Source organism: Rhincodon typus, chromosome 1 (genome assembly GCF_021869965.1).
Source record: "Rhincodon typus isolate 14 chromosome 1, sRhiTyp1.1, whole genome shotgun sequence".
Taxonomy (NCBI): Eukaryota; Metazoa; Chordata; class Chondrichthyes; order Orectolobiformes; family Rhincodontidae; genus Rhincodon; species Rhincodon typus.
The window spans coordinates 129,815,008-129,836,657 of record NC_063332.1 but is presented as its reverse complement, the minus strand read 5'-3'; the positions used below and the strand labels follow the sequence as shown (position 1 = coordinate 129,836,657).

The 21,650-nt window shown below is 41.9% G+C and overlaps 1 protein-coding gene across 2 annotated transcripts in view; it reads right to left on the bottom strand.

Annotated features, from left to right (window-relative positions):
* The window catches only part of sh3d19 (SH3 domain containing 19), a 143,872-nt gene that overhangs the window by 55,439 nt on the left and 66,783 nt on the right, over positions 1-21,650 (bottom strand). For both annotated transcript variants that reach the window (XM_048600927.1, XM_048600920.1), the window contains exons 3-4: positions 3,672-3,712; positions 1,994-2,039 (exon numbers count right to left, since the gene is read on the bottom strand). In XM_048600927.1, coding sequence (XP_048456884.1) covers positions 1,994-2,039; positions 3,672-3,712 — 87 coding nt within the window. The remainder of the gene's footprint in view (positions 1-1,993; positions 2,040-3,671; positions 3,713-21,650) is intronic.

Below are 21,650 nucleotides of genomic sequence, written 5' to 3'. Positions count from 1 at the left end.
CCTCCCACCTATCCCCTCCTCCCACCTCAAGCCCAACCCTCATTTCCTACCTACTAGCCTCATTCCGCCCCCTTGATGTGTCCGTCCTCCCTGGACTGACCTATCTCCTCCCTAACTCCCCACCTACACTCACCTTTACTGGCTCCACACCGACCTCTTTGACCTGTCTGTCTCCTCTCCACCTATCTTCTCCTTTATCCATCTTCTATCCGCCTCCCCCTTTCTCCCTATTTATTTCAGAATCCCCTTGCCCTCCCCCATTTCTGAAGAAGGGTCTAGGCCCGAAACGTCAGCTTTCCTGCTCCTCTAATGCTGCTTGGCCTGCTGTGTTCATCCAGCTCTACACCTTGTTATCTCAGAGTCTCCAGTATCTGCAGTTCCTACTATCTCTAGTTCACAGAATACTGGCACTGGTAGTGGTACTGGGAAAAGTGGGATTTGTATCATTGTGATGATCTACCCCTAAGCTGTGCCAGGACCAATGTTTTAATGAGATGCAGAACTAGGGAAATATAGAGGATTTTACATTAAACAGTCAGGCCAACAATCAAACTTGTGAAGATGTAGCAAATCGCAGAGTTGTAATAAGAACAAAGAACAATACAGCACAGGAACAGGTCCTTTGGCCCTCCAGCTTGTGCCAACACATTTTGCTCTTCCATACTAAAACTATCTTCACTTACAAGATCCATATCCCTGTCTACCCGTCCTATTCATATATTTGTTCAGGTGCTTCTTGAAAGCTGCTTTTGTGTCTGCTTCCACCACCCGCTCTGGCAGTGCATTTCTGGCACTCACCACCCTTTGTGTGAAAAACATGCCTCATATATCTCTTCTAAATTTCCCCTGCCCCGCAGCTTGAACCTGTGTCCCCTAGTAATTGACCCCTCCACCCTGGGAAAAAGCCAAAAAGATGGATAAGGCAATAGTAAAAGGTATTAATTTGGGAAATGATAACCAGACATTAATAGGAAAGGATAGAGCGTACAAATCCACAAGTAAATCAATAGTTAAGGCTAGACGCTACAAAAATAATTAAGGAATGTAATGAAAGGCTCTGTACCTAATGCAAGTAATATTTGAAACACAAAACAAAAATTGAACTGCAAGTACAAATAGAAATAAAAAAAATGATCTGGTAGCCATTACAGAGACATAGCTGTAGGATAACATGGATTGGGACCTGAATAGTGAAGGTATATGACGTTTAGGAAGGAGAGGAGGCTAGGGAATGGTGGAGGGGTGGTTCTGTCAATGAGTTTTACACATTATAGTGGGGGTGACCCAAGTTCAGGAAACCAGGATGTAGAAGCATTGAGAAATCATAAAGGCAGGAAGTCACTCGAAAAGATGATATTTCCTCTTGTGGGAGAATCCAGTGCTAGGGCCACCATTTAAAAATAAGACGTCACCCAGAGATTAGGCAATTCTTTATTCTCAGAGGCTTGTCGGTCTTCGGAATGCTCTTCCTGAAAAACTGGTGGAAGCAGAGGCTTTGAATATTTTTAAAGGCAGAGGTGGAAATATTCATGGGGATGAAAGGTTGTCAGAGCAGGCAGGAATGTGAAGTTGAGATTACACTCTGATCAACCATGATCTTTTTAAACAGTGGAGCAGGCTTGAGAAGGGCTTGAAAGGTCAAATGATGTAATCCTGATGTAATCTCATATGTTGACATGTTCATAAAACAAACTGTGGAAGTTTGAACTAAGCCTCGAAGAAAAAGACATTTAGTAGAAAGTATATTTGATCCTAATGAATACCTCAAAGCTGTGGACAAACACTTAGTTTCTGCTCACAGAACAGCAAATGGAACAATCCTACACTTTTTATTACTCCAGATTCACAGTAATACTGCTGGAGGACTGGGTACACATTCAACCACTTATCCTCCTTGCCACAGTAAGTGTGTGAGGGAAACTAGAGGGACAAAGGGTGAAAGAAAATAAGGGGAAATACAAATTTTAAGTAGGCAAAAATGTGGGGTTCATACCTTCTTTCTCTCCGTAGTTCACTCTGAGATGATGCACGAATTGATGCTGATGAACAGAACCAGGAGAAAACAAAGAATGTAAGCAGGACTGATAAAGTATTAAGTTGCTGCTACAGCAGGACCTGTTAATGGGAACATTCATTCGATCAACAGTTTTTATTTAGCAGAAACAAATGGACCCAGTGATTTTTTTTTGGCAAGACAGAGTGTGCATACAAATTAGCATCTTGGATATTGAATTTCATCAGGTTTCCAGAGTTAGTGTGGCACTAATGCAATTCCAATTAGTAATTCAATGAAAATGAATTAGCCCTTAGCACTGGAATCGCTCACAGATACCTAATGCATCTTCATAATACTTGTTCAAAACCATGTTTCAAACACTTTAAGGCAAGCTTGATTTACTTAATCCATTGTGCATTACAGGAGCAATGGTACATGCATACACGAACTATATAAATTGTAACTGGTTGTGCAATGACAATCACATTATTCTTTCATTTCTTCATTCAAATTTAACCCCAACTATTTGAGGGGAAGTCTCTTCTGGTTGCTGATTGGATGTGTCCATTATGAAAGAGGTTTGGATAAGCCAGTTTGCAGGGATTCAAAACTGAACCAAACTTCAACATTTGGAGGAGATGCACCCAAAGGGTGGTTACAGGAAAATGGAACCATCAGCTTGATATCTGTTTAATTACATTGTTAAGATACAGGGATTTGTTTTGGTAATGCTAGATGTGGATATTAAATGACAGCAATGGATAAAATAAATTTCATTCCTCCACACTGATATTGTTCATCTTAATAAGTAGTAAATCACACTTCACAAATTCAATGTCTAGACTCAGGAAGACGATGAGTGAATCTTTGAGGTATTCAAGATCCCCATGTGTCTCTGTAACTTGAGCTCTGAAGCTCAAAGAGCAAAAAATCATGGATAAGGAACGAAATTGAATGGATTGAACAGACACAATCACTTGACACAGCAAGGAGTAAACGTTTTGAATGAAGTGCCGAGCAAGAATATTGAGGCTGATCAATATTGTTGATTTTAGAAAGTGTCAAACAGGAATTTAAAGAAAACGGTTGTACTGAATGAAATTGGTCATGAACTCTGCATTTTATTTTAGAATTCTAGGACTGACAAGGTGGACAAAAATGGCTTTTCCAGGCCCCAATTTATATGTTATAGAATTCAGCCTCAGAAAATTACAAGAATAAATGAAATAGCATCTAATAAAACAAGACATGAAGCATTGCTCAAAAAGTTTAAACTGTAGATGATATCCTGATTATTTCAACATAGTGCAAAGATTGAACTCCACGTTTTTATCAGGATTACATTTTTCTGACATTTTTACATTTACATTCATCTTAGTCTATGTTGTTTACATGGAACACTCATATACAAGTCTTTCCTGTTTTTGAAGTCTCTTAGACACACTGCCTGAGAATATGCTCTCAAAGTCCAAATGTGAAAGTGCAGAGTTTGTGATGTTACATCAAAGTTTGTCAAAATTATTTGTTCAGCTGTTCACATGAAAGCCTCTAGACTTGCCTCCTTGATACCAAATTCATTTTGATTTTATGCTCTCTTCGATCTTGCCTCAAATACCTCCAGCTGTCCCCTGCTGTTATGAAAACTGTAACATATTAAAAGATGCTGCTTACTTACTTCTCTTGATAGCTGCCCTTATACTCGATAATGGTCCGTGGCTGTTTTAAAAAAAAAACACAAATCTTCAGTCAATTGGAAATACAACTGCATTGTGCTGTTAGGAAACAAAGAATTGCAGATGCTGGGCTCCTGGAATAAAGAGAGAAATTGCTGAAGAAACTCAGCAGGTCTGGCAGCATCTGTGGGGAGAAAACAGAGTTACTGCTTCGAGTTTGGTAACTCTTCTTCAGTTCTGATGAAGACTCACCAGACTCGAAATGTTAATGCTCTTTTCTCCCCACAGATGCTGCCAGACCTGCTGAGTTTCTCCAACAATTTCTGTTTTTGCGTTGTACTGTTACTCTTAAGCAAGCTATTTCTATAAAGTTAGTGGGATGGGGGTGGGGTGCAAGAGGAGAGTGAGTGGTAAAACAAAGAAGTGAGTTCATCACTTGAAAAAATGCAATTAATTTAAGCAAAGCAAAGCATGCTTTATGCATCAGTGGATTATCAAACTAAAGACCCTTCTAAGTTGTATTCCTGGTCTACGCAAACAGATCCTGGACAAAGCAGGGTGAAGCACTAACTGGCTTCAGTGCTTCCTCAGCTATATAGTAATCCCTGCTGGACAGTCAGAATTTTGATGCTGGAGAGCATTTACCCTACTCAGCCATTAAGAAAGCTGCACTTCACCCTACGTTCTTCCCGGACTAGGAGTTCACCACAAAAATTCAAGCACAATAGGACAAAATTTCTGCCAAAGTTTCCTGATCATTCCTTGTTACTTTGGTACAAGTGCCAGGGAGTGGTGTCTACCACCATTTTCACTTGTTCTCCTCAATTTTTTTGCTGAAATTACAGCAGGAGATTGGAGGAATGTGGACCTCTGTAAACATCAGACCAGTATGTGGTAATGCTCATACAATGTACTTGCGTACCATTCTGTGCAAAAATATATATTAAACTAATATATTTCAATTTGGTTTTGTTGATTATTTTTAAGAAGCATTAATTATGTTTTAATAATGCACAGTACTGTATGCAAAATAAAAGGAAAGCGTAGCGCATTCAAGGACAAGCCAGGTTATTTTAAAAAACACCAGGGCTTCACACATGGTTTGAATGGCTTCTACGCTCAATTGAAAAACTAATACCGCCCCAAATTAACTCATTACTTTAATGCTTGTATATGTTGGTGTGTTCACCGAGCTGGGAGGTTTGATAGCAGATGTTTCATCCCCTTACTTGGTGACATCCTCAGTGCTGTGGAGCCTCCTGGAAGTGCTGTTGTCTTGTGCTGGTTTGAATTTATATGGTCCGGTTTTTGCTGCTTCCAGTTGGTGCCGGTTCCGGCTGTGCGTTTTAATGGTCGATATATTGGGTCGAGGTCAATATGTTTGTTGATGGAATCCACGGATGAATGCCAAGCCTCCAAGAATTCCCTGGCTGTCCTCTGTTTGGCTTGTCCTATGATAGTAATGTTGTCCCAGTTGGAAGTGTGGTTTTTCTCATCTGTGTGTATTGAAACCAAGAACATTTGGTCGTGTCCTTGTTGCTAGCTGGTGTTCGTGGATGTGGGGTTGCTAGTTGTCTGCCTGTTTTTCCCACGTAGTGTTTCATACAGTCTCCACATGGCATCTTGTAAATTACATTCGTCCTGTCCATGGTATCTATTGGGTCTTTAACCCTGGTCAGTTGCTGTCTCATTGCGGCTGCCGGTTTGGGTGCTGTCGTGATCCCTAGTGGTCTGAGTAGTCTGGCTGTCAGTTGAGGTGTTTTTCCTCAGAGCCGACAGCCAGACGACTCAGACCGCTAGGGATCATGACAGCACCCAACTGGAAGCATCAAAAACAGGACCATATAAATTCGAACCAGCACAAGACAACAGCACTGAGGATGTCACCAAGTAAGGGGACAAAACATCAGCTATCAAACCTCCCAGCTCGGTGAACGCACCAACATCTACAACTAGCACCTGAGCTACAAATCTTCACTCAAACCCTGAGCTTTAATGCTTTTTCCAAGCGAAAAATTGTGAACTTCTGCACTAAGTCAAAAAATTGCATCTGAATGGAATGCTACTTTTTCAACAAATTCACTGACTTTGCAGTTTATTTTTAGTTTGTACATTAGGATTGCCTTGTCGAGAGCAATGTTTTTGGCAGTTCTGATTGCTTCCAACTTGCTGGGCAGAGTACTTTTCTCATAAATATTTTTCTAATTGCCTTATAAACCTGCTCAGTCTTCCCGCCAAAGATAATCCCATTTGAATGACTAATCTACATAGCCTGTTTTTCCATCAGTACACCCACTTCTCTTGGCACATGGTTGGTCCTGAATCCTGGAACAGAATAACACTCGCAAAACAACAAACAGCTGTTAAAGGCTACAAATGTCTGCAGTAACTCAGGACAGGGAGAATGTTGTTTAATCAGTCTGGGAATCCACCAAACAACAAGAGCAGCACTTTTTGGTACAAACATGTGGAATTTCCCAATGGTCTGCTGCAAGTTTTTAAATACCGGTATTAGTCCTGAAGCAAGGGCATCATTCAAGTAGAACGCCCTTTTCTGTATGTCATTTAGCATGACAGGAAATGAGGCAGTCCAGCAGAGGAGGTTTGGAACTCTCTCTCTCTCTCTTTCACACACACACACACACACAAACACACAGAGTACTTGATATGCTATACTCGCATTTCACATAAAATACCAAAAGGAAGGGAATTGTTTACATGTACAACCTAATGTGAAGTTATGGCATTATCTGTTTGAGTGTTTGGTACTAAGACCATATACTCAGCATGAAACGTAGTCATTTATCATACTTTCTGCACAATTTTTATTTATATCTAGCATTGCAGAAAAAGATTCACCAGATCTTCACCACATTTAAAAACACATGTTATCCAAGCACCAACCTAGCTATTTTCATCTTGCCATTTTACTTAGTCTTACCTACTTGTTGATTTCTAGTCAACTGACCTCTGTCTCAGTGCTTGCTCTCCTCCCCTTCTCCTTCTTACCTTGGCCTTTTCTCTCTCTCCAGCCAGGTCTATGATCTCCAGCACAGCTCTGCACAAGTGCTCTCAACTTTCAAAGATGCCAGTACTGTTCCAAAATACACATTTCTTCCATGTCGCACAGAATGAAATTCTCCCTGCCCCACTGAACTTTTGTTTCTCATCCTTGCCAAGCTCCAAACACATATCCTCCGACAATGCTCTTGCTCCTCCCTATATCCTGCCTGTTGGATTCATCCCACAATATCCTTTTCTAATTAATTTGCAGAGCACTAACATTGCTTTCTTCCTTTAATCTTTCCTTCAGCTCACATTCTTCAAGCTTCTAAAACCCAAACTTAGTGTCACATAATCATTCTGCCCTCCTAACTTAGCTCATCTGTTTTACATTTTCTTCAACCTTGGTGGTGTTTTACCCTCAGGGCTTTGAACCTTCACTTATGTTTCCATTCCAAGTGTCTCATGATAACCAATTAACAAATTATTCCCTCACCTCACGTGATTTAGTCTAGATTAGCTACAGCTTTCATTCAGTGAATGAAAGCAGAGGAATCAAAGCAAAGCCATTTTTTAAAGCAGTGCACAGTAATAGATCATTCAAATCACACTGTATAATAGTGCCCACTTTCAGGCGGTTACAAGATCAGGCTAACAGAACAATACAAAATAACAGGGCAGATGAAACAACTTATGAAATAATCAATACAATAATGTTTGCCGAGTCTAGGTTTGGACAGATACATAAATTGAAAAAGCACATAAAGCTAGGCCTGTCAATCTCCTTTACATGTACTGAGTTGTTCCAGCCTCTGCATGACTTTTAAAATTGTGGCTTATATTTAATGGCAGAAATCCCACTTCAGTAAACCGAGCAAACAATCCAGTTAGAGTTCCCTAAACTCTAGTGAATGTACATATCACCAACATTAGCTGTATGATGTGGGAGCTCACTGATCCCATTGAGAACGGCAGTGAACACATCTGCAGCAAGTGTTGGCTGCTTGAGGAGCTCCGGCTCAAAATTGATGAGCTGGAATCTGAACTCCAAACACTGCGGCACATCCGGGAGGGGGGAGAAATACGTGGATGCTGTGTTCCAGGAGGCAGTCACACCTGGTAGATTAACTAATGTTAATTCGATTGGCGGGCAGGGACAGCAGTGTGTGACTGCGAGTGAGGCAGGTAGCGGGACCCTGCAGACAGGAACACAGGAGCCACAGCCCTTTACATTGTCCCACAGGTATGAGGCACTTGCTCCCTGCGTGGATGAGGAACAGGGCTGCAGGAAGGATGAGTCAACTGACCATGGCACCATGGTCCAGGAGGCCATTCAAGAGGGGGGGAGCAAAAAGACAGATTGTAGTTGTAGGGGATTCCATCATCAGGGGGATAGACAGTATCCTCTGCGAGCAGGATAGAGAATCCCGCATGGTGTGTTGCCTGCCCATTGCCAGGGTGCGAGACATCTCTGACCGATTTGAGAGGATACCAGAGACAGAGGGGGAGGATCCAGTTGTTGTGGTCCACATAGGTACCAACAACATAGGCAGGACGAGGGAAAAAGACTTGTTTTGGAATTGAGAAGCTAGGAACAAAATTAAAAAACAGGTCTTCAAGGGTCATAATCTCTGGATTGCTGCCCGAGCCACGTGCAAATTGGCATAGGGAGGCGAGGATCAGGGAAGTAAACACGTGGCTAAAAGAGTGGTGTGGGAAAGAGGTTCATGGGGCACTGGCATCAGTTCTGGGACAGGAGGGATCTATACCGCTGGGATGGACTCCACCTGAACAGGGCCAGGTCCAGTGTTCTGGCGAAAAGGGTAAACAGGGCGGTTAGTAGGACTTTAAACTAGTAAGTAGGGGGGGGGAAGGGAGAAGTGAGCGTAGAGGGAGAATAACAATTAATGTAAGGCAAAGTAGCAGGTTAGCAGGTGACGAGGAAGCTTCAACTCCATTGAAAATTAGGAAAAAAGTTAAAGGGAAGGAGAACTCAAGAGCTGTCAGTAATGGAGATAATAGGACTCAAAAAGAAGGTGCAAAAACTGGTATAAGGGCACTTTATCTGAATGCTCGGAGCATTCGAAACAAGGTGGATGAGTTGACGGTGCAAATCATGGCAAATGGGTATGATTTAGTGGCCATTACAGAGACATGGTTACAGGATGGTCATGACTCGAAGTTAAACATCCAGGGGTATCAAACTGTTCGGAAGGACAGACAGGAAGGTAAGGGAGGTGGTGTTGCTCTGATTTTTAAGGATGATATCAGGGCGGTAGTGAGAGATGATATAGGTTCTACTGAACAAAATGTTGAATCCATTTGGGTGGAAATTAGGAATAGCAGGAAGAAGAAGTCACTGATAGGTGTGGTCTTTAGGCCACCAAATAATGACATCGTGGTGGGGCGGGCAATAAACATAGAAATAGCTAATGCATGTAAAAATGGTACAGCAATTATCATGGGGGATTTTAATCTATATATCGATTGGTCAAACCAGGTCGGTCATGGCAGCCTTGGGGGGGGTTCATAGAATGTGTCCGCGATAATTTCCTTGAACAATATGTAATGGAACCTACGAGGGAGCAAGCTATCCTAGATCTAGTCCCGTGTAATGAGACAGGAATAGTTAATGATCTCATAGTTAGGGATCCTCTCGGAAGGAGCGATCACAGTATGGTCGAATTTAAAATACAGATAGAGCGTGAGAAGGTTAAATCCAGTACCTATGTCCTGTGCTTAAACAAAGGAGACTATGAAGGAATGAGGGAGGAGTTAGCTAAGGTAGAATGGGAGCAAAAACTTTATGGTGGGTCAATTGAGGAACAGTGGAGGATTTTCAAAACGATTTTTCACAGTGCTCAGCAGAAGTATATTCCAGTGATAAGCAAGAACTGTAGGAAAAGAGACAGCCAGCCATGGATATCTAAGGAAAGTATCAGATTGAAAAAAAACACATACCAAAAAAGCAAAGAGTAGTGGGAAACTAGTAGACTGGGAAATCTTTAAAGGCCAACAGAAAGCCACAAAAAAAAGTTATAAAGAAAAGTAACATAGATTATGAGAGTAAACTAGCTCAGAATATAAAAACAGGCAGCAAAAGTTTCTATAAATATGTAAATCGTAAAAGAGTGGCGAAGGTAAACATTGGTCCTTTAGAGGATGAGAAGGCCAATTTAATAACTGGGAACGAGGAAATAGCCGAGACATTAAACGGTTATTTCGTGTCGGTCTTCACAGTGGAAGACACAAATAACATGCCGAAAATTAATGGCAAGAAGGTTATAGCAGGTGAGGACCTAGAAACTATCATTATCACTAAGGAGGCAGTGCTGGGCAAGCTAATGGGGCTAAAGGTAGACAAGTCTCCTGGCCCTGATGAAATGCATCCTCGGGTACTAAAAGAGGTGATGGGGAAATAGCAAATGTACTAGTAATTATTTACCAAAGTTCACTGGACTCTGGGGTGGTTCCCGCAGATTGAAAAACAGCCAATGTGACGCCACTGTTTAAAAAAGGAAGTAGACAAAAAGCAGGTAACTATAGGCCAGTTAGCTTAACTTTGGTAGTGGGAAAAATGCTTGAATCTATCATTAGGGAAGAAATAGCAAGACATCTGGATATAAATTGTCCCATTGGGAATACCCAACATGGGTTCATGAAGGGTAGGTCATGTTTAACTAATTTGGTGGAATTCTTTGGGGACATTACTTGCATGGTGGACAGTGGGAAACCTGTGAATGTGGTGTATCTGGATTTCCAGAAGGCATTTGACAAGGTGCCACACCAAAGGCTGCTACATAAGATAAAGCCGCACGGTATTACAGGTAATGTATTGGCATGGATAGAGGATTGGTTGACCAGTAGAAAGCAAAGAGTATGGGTAAATGGGTGTTTTTCTGGTTGGCGGTCAGTGGCTAGTGGTGTGTCTCAGGGATCAGTGTTGGGACCGCAATTGTTTACAATTTACATAGATGATTTCGAGTTGGGGACTAAGTGTGGTGTGTCAAAATTTGCAGATGACACTAAGGTGAGTGGGAGAGCAAAGTGTGCAGAAGACACTGAAAGTCTGCAGAGGGTTATAGATAGTCTAAGTGAGTGGGCAAAGGTCTGGCAGATGGAGTACAATGTTGATAAGTGTGAGGCCATCCATTTTGGTAGGAATAACAGCAAAATGGACTATGTTTTAAATGGTAAAAAATTGCAGCACGCTGCTGTGCAGAGGGACTTGGGTGTCCTTGTGCATGAATCGCTAAAAGTAGGATTGCAGGTGCAGCAGGTGATTAAAAAGGCAAATGGAATTTGGTCTGCCATTGCTAGAGGGATGGAGTTTAAAAACAGGGAGGCTATGCTGCAGCTGTATAGGGCCCTGGTGAGGCCACACCTGGAGTACTGTGTGCAGTTTTGGTCTCCTTACTTGAGAAGAGATATACTAGCACTGGAGGGGGTGCAGAGGAGATTCACTCGGTTGATTCCAGTGTTGACAGGGTTGGATTATGAGGACAGACTAAGTAGGCTGGGATTATATTCATTGGAATTCAGAAGAATGAGGGGAGATCTTATAGAAACATATAAGATTATGAAGGGAATAGATAAGGTGGAGGCAGAGAGGTTGTTTCCGCTAGCAGGTGAAACTACGACTAGAGGGCATCGCCTCAAAATAAAGGGAAGCAGATGTAGGACTGAGGTCAGGAAGAACTTCTTCACCCAAAGGGTTGTGAATCTGTGGAATTCCCTGCCCAGTGAAGCGGTTGAAGCTACTTCGCTGAATGTTTTTAAGGCAAGGCTCGATAAATTTTTGAACAGTAAAGGAATTAAGGCTTATGGTGAGTGGGCGGCTAAGTGGAGCTGAGTCTCAAAAAGATCAGCCATGATCTTATTAAATGGCGGGGCAGGCTCGAGGGGCCAGATGGCCTACTTCTGCTCCTAGTTCTTATGTTATGTTCTTATGTTATTACAAAAGCAGGTGAAAAAACTATTTACATTGCTGTTTGAAGTATGAGAACATTTCTCCATGTAGGTTCACTGCATATCATAAATACCTGGCCTCTTAAATATGGAGAAAGGTTTCAGCAAATGATGCAACTGGCAATCCTCGAACAGAATCAATTGCTAACAAAAGCTCTGCCCAATAAAGTCACATCTAGCTATTTTTTTCTGCTTTTTTTTTCTAAGCAGCAAACAACCAAGTAGAGGCTGTTACCTTAACAGGGCTAAGTTTGAATATAATTAACTGTTAAACAACAACTTTATATAGCAGTTAAAAATCTCAAGGCACTTTACAAGAAGCATTATCAAACAAAATATGACACTGATCCACCGGGTATTAGGGTGGGTGGTCAAAAGCTTGGTCAAAGAGTCACATTTTAAGGAGAGTGTTTAAAGAGGAAAGAGAGGCAGAGAGGTTGAGAGGCCATGAGCAGGGTGGAATTCGTGGAAGGGGAGTAGAGTTTGTGGCAGGGACTGAAAACAATGACTTCAGTCATCTCAACATTTTGTTGGGGAAGATTTCTGCTCATTCAGCACTGGGTGTTGGACAAGCAGCTCTGATAGTTTGAGAGATACTGCGAGATTGAAGGAGAAAGTGCAGTACAACTGGTTAATGTTGGTGTTAATGTTGAACTTGATGAATCTTTGAGGAGCAGCTCAAAGATGAAGAGGGAACTGAGGAAGGATCCTTGGAGGCCACAAAAGGTATTGATGCATGAGCAGGAAAGAAACCTTTACAAGTGATTCTCTGTTTACATCTTAGTAGGCAAGAATGGAGAGTGTAGTCCCAACCAGCAAGACAACAGCTAAAAGGTAGAGGATTCAACTGTACTTAACCGTAAAGACATTTTGAGGAGGATGGAAAAGGATCATTTATAATGATCACAGTCACAAAAGATGTCACCCACCAGTTTTAAAAGACTCGCATCGGTAGGGGTGAAAACCCAATTGGTACTGGAACCTCATCCATGTCTTCATTACTTCTAGATTTGACTAATCCACAATGCACTCCTGCCCAACCTCCTATCTTCCACCTTCTGTAACATCATCAACGCATGTCATTTCAGGAAAGATGGACACGGATTTGTGAAGGGTGACAGCATGTTCAAGGAATTCAGAGAGGAAACGGAGGCTGGAGAAAGGTTGGCAGTTTGCAAGAATGGAGTCTAGAGAATGGCTAAAGGAGTCTTTTTTTTTTTGAGAGAATGATGTTGGCAGATTTGAAGGGGAGGGGACAGTACCTGAGAAGAGGGAACTATTAACAATTTCAGCTAACACCGGAGCCAAAAGGAGTGGACTGGGTGATCAGCAGTAGCTTTATTCTATGATGGGATATGGGCATTACTGACAAGGTCAGCATTTATTGCCCATCCTTTGTTGACCTTGAACTGAGTGGTTTGCCTGGGCAGTTTAGAGGGAAATTAAGAGTAAACCACATTTCTGTGGACCTGGAGTCACACGTAGACCAAACCAAATGAGGATGGTAGATTTCCTCTCTTAAAAATGATGTTAGTTATTTGGAGTACTTTTGTGATAGTCGATAAAGTTTAATGGACATTTTTACTCAGACAAGCTTTCTATTCTAGAATGATTAATCAGTTTTCTATTTCAGAATTATTAATTAGTTGAATTTAAACATCACCAGCTGCCATTGATAATAAAGCATGTCAGCAATTTGTCCAAAAATAGGACTGAGGGGATAGGAGGTGGGACTCATGAACAAAATCAGCAGTAAATGGGTAAATTGGGAGGAAGGAGAAATAAACGTCCAGGACTAAAGCAGAGGAAGCCTTCAACAACATTTTGCCTGCAGGGAAATGGAAGTGAGGTGCAGCAAGTGGAATGGATGGTGTCAACTTTTATGAACATAGCAAGTGACTTAGAAACTGCCTTTGGATGCCAGGATGATCCTGGAATTGCAAGCAGCTCTTGTAGCCCAAAGCAAAACCCGTTTGTGCTTATTGTAATCCAGCCACATCTGGCAATGGATGGCTAAAGCAGTTGTCTGCTATATCCAGAGATAGTAAGAACTGCTGATGCTGGAGTCAGATAACACAGTGTGGAGCTGGAGGAACGCAGCAGGCCAGGCAGCATCAGTGGAGCAGGAAAGCTGACGTTTTGGGTCGGGACCCGAAGAAGGGTCCCGACCCGAAATGTCAGCTTTCCTGCTCCATTGTGCTGCCTGGCCTGCTGCGTTCCTCCAGCTCCACACTGTCTTATGTCTTCTATATCCATTCAAGTCTGTACCCTTTGGACTTAAGGGAGTGGAGATAAAGTTTGCATTAGAGTTTTGGCTGTGGTGGGTGGATTTTAATGGGAAATTAGCTATTAAAGGTGGAGGTAAGGGTGTCATCTTGAAGTGTGATAGTTGCAAAAAATATTCTGGTAGCCAGAGGGTTAGAAGCTTGACAGATGGAATTTTGTTAATTTGATGTTTTGGGTCAGGACCCTTCTTCAGAATGGGTCCCTTCTGAAGAAGGGTCCCGAACCAAAACGTCAACTTTCCTGTTCCTCTGATGCTGCCTGGCCTGCTGTGTTCCTCCAGCTCCACGCTGTTGTTTCTAACTCCAGCGTCTGCAGTTCTTGCTATCTCTGGAATTTTGTTAAGTTGGCAGTTAGCCAATTGGCAAAGTCTTTTTTTACCCCAGAACACAGAAGTAGAATTAGAACAGGAAAAGGGATGTCAGTGGACAGTGACACAAATTAAGTGAGGAGAGATGGTTTAAACGTGACTGACACAGTGGGAATAATGAGGTAATGTGAAACGGCAAGATTGAATGGGTGGCTGTGAATATAGAGGGAGAAAGATTAAAGAAGGATAGAACAGTGGCTCAGATGAGAGTGAGCATGATGAGTTGAAATTTAGGTCAATGAAACATCTAGAGGAAGTTTGCCCTCAGAAAGATTCATGGTATATACTTTCTTTAAGAAAAAGGTTGATAATCATTTTAAATTTTGTATTCAATTAAGGAATTAATAAGTACTTAAGCAGGATTTGGAATCGTTGGTGCAATTCTAAACTTGATAGATTTTGTTGACAATCCAGAATCAAAGATTGATCTGAGGAGAGGTTGAGTACATTGGGCATAATCTCATTGGAATTTAGAAGAATGAGGGGAGTCCTTACTGAAACATAGAGGTGTCATATGGACTCGACAGGGTTAGACATTGAGGGCTTGTTTCCTCATGGGAGAAAGTCTATGACCAGACAACATAATCTCAAACTATTGTTTCTGAGGACAGGTCTGCAAGTTAATTACAAGTTTGTTCTTCATCAAAGAATTCTATGAACTCTTTGATATTGATATTATGTTTAACCAGATTGCAGTTTGTTGGCCATTAATGAAGTCAGTATCTGGGAATTGGTGCCAGCAAATCTGGGAGGGAACATGATGATCAGACAGAGGGAGACCCAGAGTTGGAACTGGCGTTTGGCACTGTGTTTCTGAGAGGAGGAGTTTGGCTATTGATACTACAGCACGAAGATTTGAAAGGTCCCTGCCTAACCTCCCATTTTCAGCTATTGAACGTCAGAAGATAGAAACTAAGTTATAAGGGTAATTGAAACTTCCTCAGAGTGAAAAGGTAGCACTGATCGACACATTCAGAAAATCAATCAAGAAAAAATCATCTATGCTTGTGGAATAATGCATCATGAACACTGCTTAAGTAATCTGGCCAGATTTGTTTATTCTTAAATTATCCCTTAGCTGTGTATTCTGTGTTTTGTGTGAAATGGGACTAAAAACAAAAGGTTATTGGATTTAAGTGATAGACATTAATTAGGTTATTTTGTTGTTTAATCTTGCTCTGTAAAAGTTACTGTATTGTTAATAAATTGCAAAGTATTTTGTTTAAGCTACAAACCTGGTGTCTAGAATCAATTTTACTTAAAGTCTGGGCCTGATTATTCAAAGAAATCTGTTTACAAACCATTGGGGTCATTTTTGAGGGCCTTTGAAGGTTTTAAATTCTGTATACAAATACAAAAGGTCAGAAGGCTGATTGATTCAGTTATCTGTCTCCAAGTTGTAACGCACTGTACTACAGACATTCAATGGTTAATAGTTTAAGATACAGGCCAACGAACTTAATATTTTACAATCCTTTGCGAAACATCTCCAATTTCTAGCCTATTAGCACATAAAACACAGCTTTTTCCTAAACTTGATTAAATAAGTGCCATTTTTAAAACCAAACATTTATAACAATTTCTCTCACCCATCCCAAAGTTCCGTGAAAAGATTTAATGTTGCACTTTACAACATTAAATATTATTCCATAACTTATTATATTTGTGATGTGCAATAATTTGTAATACCTATAATAAATTAGCATCCCTTTTCAATATTGCAATGTTTGAGGCAGTTTTGTGTCGCAGTGTATTTATCCACCAAGTCTGCGCTCAGCTAAATTCCTTGCTGAGATGCAATAACTCAACAAGTTTAAATTTGTGTCACTATAAACAGGAATCTGTATAAAGGCATTTAAAGTGCTTTAACATAAGAAATGGTATCACCAGAAATTTAATGAAACCTGTTTTCACACAAACACAGACAACTGGCTGCGACATGCAGTTTCCAAACAATGTGCAAAACAACCTGGAAAATTCAGACGAATAAAACAAAGAACTGTGGAATGAAGAAGGGTCACTGGACCTGAAATATTAACTCTGTTTTCTCTCCATGGAGGCTGCCAGATCTGCTGAATTTCTCCAGCAATTTTGATTGTTTGTGCTTGTTTCAGGAAAATTTAGACATTGAACATTAGCTTTTAAGAAGCTGGCAACAAAAAACCCTTGAATATAGAAACCTTAAATGTAGTGAGACAAGAGAGCAGTAGTGAACAGGCTGACCTTAACTTAAGCTTCAAATATACTCAAAAAGTGCCAGCAGTAATATGTGCAAAAGATTGCAGTACAAACTGTGCGTTTTTTTAAACTTCTTTTTTAATCTAATATCAGTGCTGGCCAAGGAACTCTGTTCTATTGTCTGGATGGGAATACCTGATTTTGGAATGACTATCTCATGTGTTTCCATCCCATCTGCAGAAGAATCTCATGCTTCTGAGCAGGAGCAAAGTAAGCAAAACAAAAGAAGCTACAACCAGATTTTCAACTGAAAACTCAGGTACACAAACACAGACTTCCACTGAAAGTCCAATGGCAAGAGTCATAAAACAGAAGTCCAAGCAACTACATTAAGACCATAAGACATAGGAGCAGAAATTAGGCCATTCAGCCCATCAAGTCTGCTCCACCATTCAATCATTCCTCAACCCCATTCTCCTGCTTTCTCCCCGTAACCCTTGATCCCCTTGATAATCAAGAACTTATCTATCTCAGTCTTAAATGTACTCAATGACCTGGCCTCCACAGCCTTCTGTGGCAGTGAATTCCACAGATTCACCACTCTCTAGCTGAAGAAGTTTCTCCTTATCTCCGTTCTAAAAGGTCTTCCGTTTACTCTAAGGCGGTGCCCTCAGGTCTTAGTCTCTCCTACCAATAGAAGCATCTTCCCAACATCCATTTTGTCCAGGCCATTCAGTATTCTGTAAATTTCAATTAGATCCCCCCTCATCCTTCTAAACTCCGTCGAGTATAGACCCAGAGTCCACAAACATTTCTCATAAGTTAAGTCTTTCATTCCTGGGACCATTCTCGTGAACCTCCTCTGAACCTGCTCCTGGGCCAGTGCATCCTTCCTGAGATATGGGGCCCAAAACTGCACACAATACTCCAAATGTGGCCTGACCAGGGCCTTATAAAGCCTCAGGAGTACATCCCTGCTTTTATATTCAAGTCCTCTCAAAATAAATGCCAATATTGCATTTGCCTTCCTGACTACTGGCTCAACCTAGAAGTTTACTTTGAGAGAATCCTGGACTAGAACTCCCAAGTCTCTTTGCACTTCAGGCTTCTGAATTTTCTTCCCATTTAGAAAATAGTCCATGCTTATATTCTCCTTACCAAAGTGGAAGACCTCATATTTTCCCATGTTGTACTCCATCTGCCACTTCTTTGCCCACTCTCCTAACCTGCCCAAATCCTTCTGCAGCCTCCCCACCTCCTCAATACTACCTGTCCCCCCATCTATCTTTGTATCATCTGCAAACTTAGCCAGAATGCCCATAGTTCCTTCATCTAGATCATTAATGTATAAAGTGAAAAGTTGTGGTCCCAACACTGACCCTGGCGGAAGACCACTTGTCACCAGCTACCAACCTGAGAAAGACTCTTTTATCCCCACTCTCTGCTTTCTGCCAGACAGCCAATCTTCTATCCATGCTCACACCTTGCCTCTGACGCCATGGGCCCTTATCTTACTCAGCAGCCTCCTGTGCGCCTTGTCAAAGGCTTTCTTGAAGTCCAGGTAGATAACATCCATTGACCCTCCTTGGTTTACCCTGCTTGTTACTTCCTCAAATAATTCCAGCAGATTTGTCAGGCATGACCTCCCCTTGATGAAACCATGCTGACGTTGCCCTACTTTACCATACACTTCCAAATATTCAGAAATCTCACACTTCACAATGTACTCCAAAATCTTACCCACGATCGAGGTTAGGCTAATCGGCCTGTAATTTTCCGTCTTTTGCCTTACTCCTTTTTTAAACAGGGGTGTCATGTTAGCGATTTTCCAGTCCTCTGGGACCCTCCCAGACTCTTGCGATTCCTGAAAGATCACCACTAACGCTTCCACTATCTCTTTAGCTATCTCCTTTAGAATTCTGGGGTGTAGTCCATCTGTTCCAGGTGATTTATCCACCTTCAGACCAATCAGTTTTACTAGCACCTTTTCCTTGGTGATGGCCACCATACTCAGCTCTGACCCCTGACTCTCTTGAGTTTTCGGGAGATTACTCATGTCTTCTACTGTGAAAATTGACGCAAAGTAATTATTCAGTTCCTCAGCCATTTCCTTGTTCCCCACTACTATCTCTCCACTGTCATTTTCCAGTGGTCCAATGTCCACTTTGCCCCTCTTTTGCCCTTTATATATCTAAAGAAACTCTTACAGTCTTCATTTATATTACTGGCTAGATTATCCTCATATCTAATCTTCTTCCTCATTTTTTTTTGTTGCCCTGTGTTGGTCTTTGTAAGCTTCCCAGTCCCCTGGTTTCCCACTGCCCTTCGCCACATTATATTTTTTCTCTTTTGCTTTTATGCTATCCCTGACTTCCTTAGTCAGCCACGGTTGCCTCATCCTCCCTGTACCATGCTTCTTTTTCCTAGGGATGAATTTTTGCTGCGTCTCCTGAATTACTCCCAGAAACTCCTGCCATTGCTGTTCCACCGTCTTTCCTGCTAGGCTCCTCTTCCAGTCAATTCTGCCCAATTCCTCCCTCATACCTCTGTAGTTGCCTTTATTCAGCTGTAATACCATTACCTCTGATTCTATCTTCTCCCTCTCAAATTGCAGAGTAAATTCTATCATCATATGATCACTGCCTCCTAAGCGGTCCTTTACCTTAAGCTCCCTTATCAAGACTGCCTCATTGCACAACACTAAATCCAGTGTTGCCTGTTCCCTCGTGGGCTCCACCACGAGCTGCTCCAAAAAACCATCTTATAGACATTCCACAAACACCTTTTCTTTCAATCCACTACCAACATGATTTTCCCAGTCCACCTGCATATTGAAATCCCTCGTGGATCACTGTGACTTTGCCTTTCTTACACACCTTTTCTATCTCCCTGGTGTATCTTGCGCCCCAGCTCCTGACTACTGTTAGGAGGCCTGTACACAACTCCAACTATGGTTTTTTGACCTTTGCAGTTCCTCAATTCTACCCACACTGATTCTACACCATCTGACTCTACTTCATTTCTTCCTATTGATTTAATTTCATTTCTCACTAATAAGGCAACCCCAACCCTTCGGCCCACCTGTCTGTCTTTTCGATAGGATGTATATCCTTGGATATTCAGTTCCCAATCCTGATCCCCTTGCAGCCATGTCATACCTGCCAATTTCGATCTGCGCCACAAGCTCATTTACCTTATTCCTTATACTGCGTGCATTCAGATATAACACCTTCAGTCCTGTATTAACCCTCCCTCTTCTCATTGTCATTCATTTTTCCAGTGTTTGATTGCTAGCCCTTTTCAAACACTCTGTCCTATTTGTGTCTGTGCAGGAGACTTTAATAACCTCTCTGAGTTCTCCTTCCCTGTCATTTCTTTCATATTTTTCTACGTAGTTACCTACAGATGTTAACCTGCTACTTTGTTTCCCACTGGGGCAAGTTTCACCATTCCCTTCCCCCCCCCCCTTTCTAAGTTTAAAGTCCTGTTGACCAGCCTATTTACCTTTTTCACTAGAATATTGGTCCCAGTTCGATTCAGGTGGAGACTGTCCCAACAGTACAGATCCCTCCTGTTCCAATACTGATGCCAATGCCCCATGAAAAGGAACTCCTCTTTCCCGCACCACTCGCTTAGCCACGTGTTTACTTCCCTTATTCTCATGTCCCTATGCCAATTAGCACGTGGCTTGGGCAGTAATCCGGAGATTATAACCTTTGAGGACCTGTTCTTTAATTTGGTTCCTCGCTCCTGATAATCTCTGAACAGGTCCTCTTTCCTAGTCTTGCCTATGTTGTTTGTTCCAGCGTGGATCACAACAACCGGATCTTCCCCCTCCCGCTGCAATATCCTTTCAAGCCAGTCAGAGATATCCCTTACCCTGGCATCGGGCAGACAACACACCATGCGAGACTCTCGATCCTGCTTACAAAGGATAATATCTATCCCCCTAATTATAGAATCCCCTACAACTACCACTTGTCTTTTTGCTTCCCCCTCTTGAATGGCCTCCCGTACCATGGTGCAATGATCAGTTGGTTCATCCTCCCTGAACCCCTTTTCCTCATCCACACAGGGAGCAAGTATCTCATACCTGTTGGACAAGGTCAAGAGCTGAGGCTCCTCTGTTCCTGAATGCAGGATCTCTCTACCTGCCTTGCTTACAGTCACACCCTGTTGTCCCTGGCCACTGACCAAATTGGAAGTACTTAATCTACCAGGTGTGACTGCCTCCTGAAACAAAGTGTCCAGGTACTTCTCCCCCTCCCGGATGTGCCGCAGTGTTTGAAGCTCCAATTCCAGCTCATCAACTCTGAGCCGAAGTTCCTCGAGCAACCAACACTTGCTGCAGATGTGGACACTGCAGCTTGCAATGGGATCAGCTAGCTCCCACACCATACAGCTACAACACATCACCTGTCCAGCGATTTGTACCTAGTTAATTACTTTATTAATTTATATAATTTATTATAGTAAGTTAATTAAATTTGTTGATACTTCTTTCCTGGGTTCTTTTTCAAATTTAGTGCAGATTTCCTACCGACCAATCCAATCACAGCCTCCCTGTGACGTCACTCCAGTTTTTTTGCAGCTCGTGCCCTGAGCGCTGGCACTCTTATACTCACCTCAGCTCTGCTGCTCCTCCCTCTAACAGCTTCCCTTCGAACAAAAGGGAAAAAAAACTTGCCTTATCGACCCTCCTCACAGAGTCTTTTTTTTGGTTATATTCATAATAAATGTTCGTCAGCGGGAGGAGACAATTGCAACTTCATTTTGACGTTTGATGTAAAATTGCAATTGCAGCCCGATCCTGAAGAATAGTTTTAGAATGTTCTCTCATCAACAAGGGAGTGACAACAAGCTAGATCTGTCACTCTACCCTCATGAGCTAAAGCAACCTCATATGGTTGCTTTATCATAGCACATAAATCTGTACACTATCAGAACACACTCCTCAGGGTCTTCAAGCATTTCTATGGACTGTGACTCTGTCCCACTCTAGCAGCACATGGTTCACCTCCACCCAAATACTGCACTTTGCAACAATTGGAGATAAACTGGTCTTTCAGGTACTGGAGCATTGAGGGCCACTCCCTGATGATGAACACTGTATTATCCTGTAAAACAACAAAAAGTAAACTTCTGATGCACTTTACCACATTGGCCATTTCTTAAAAAG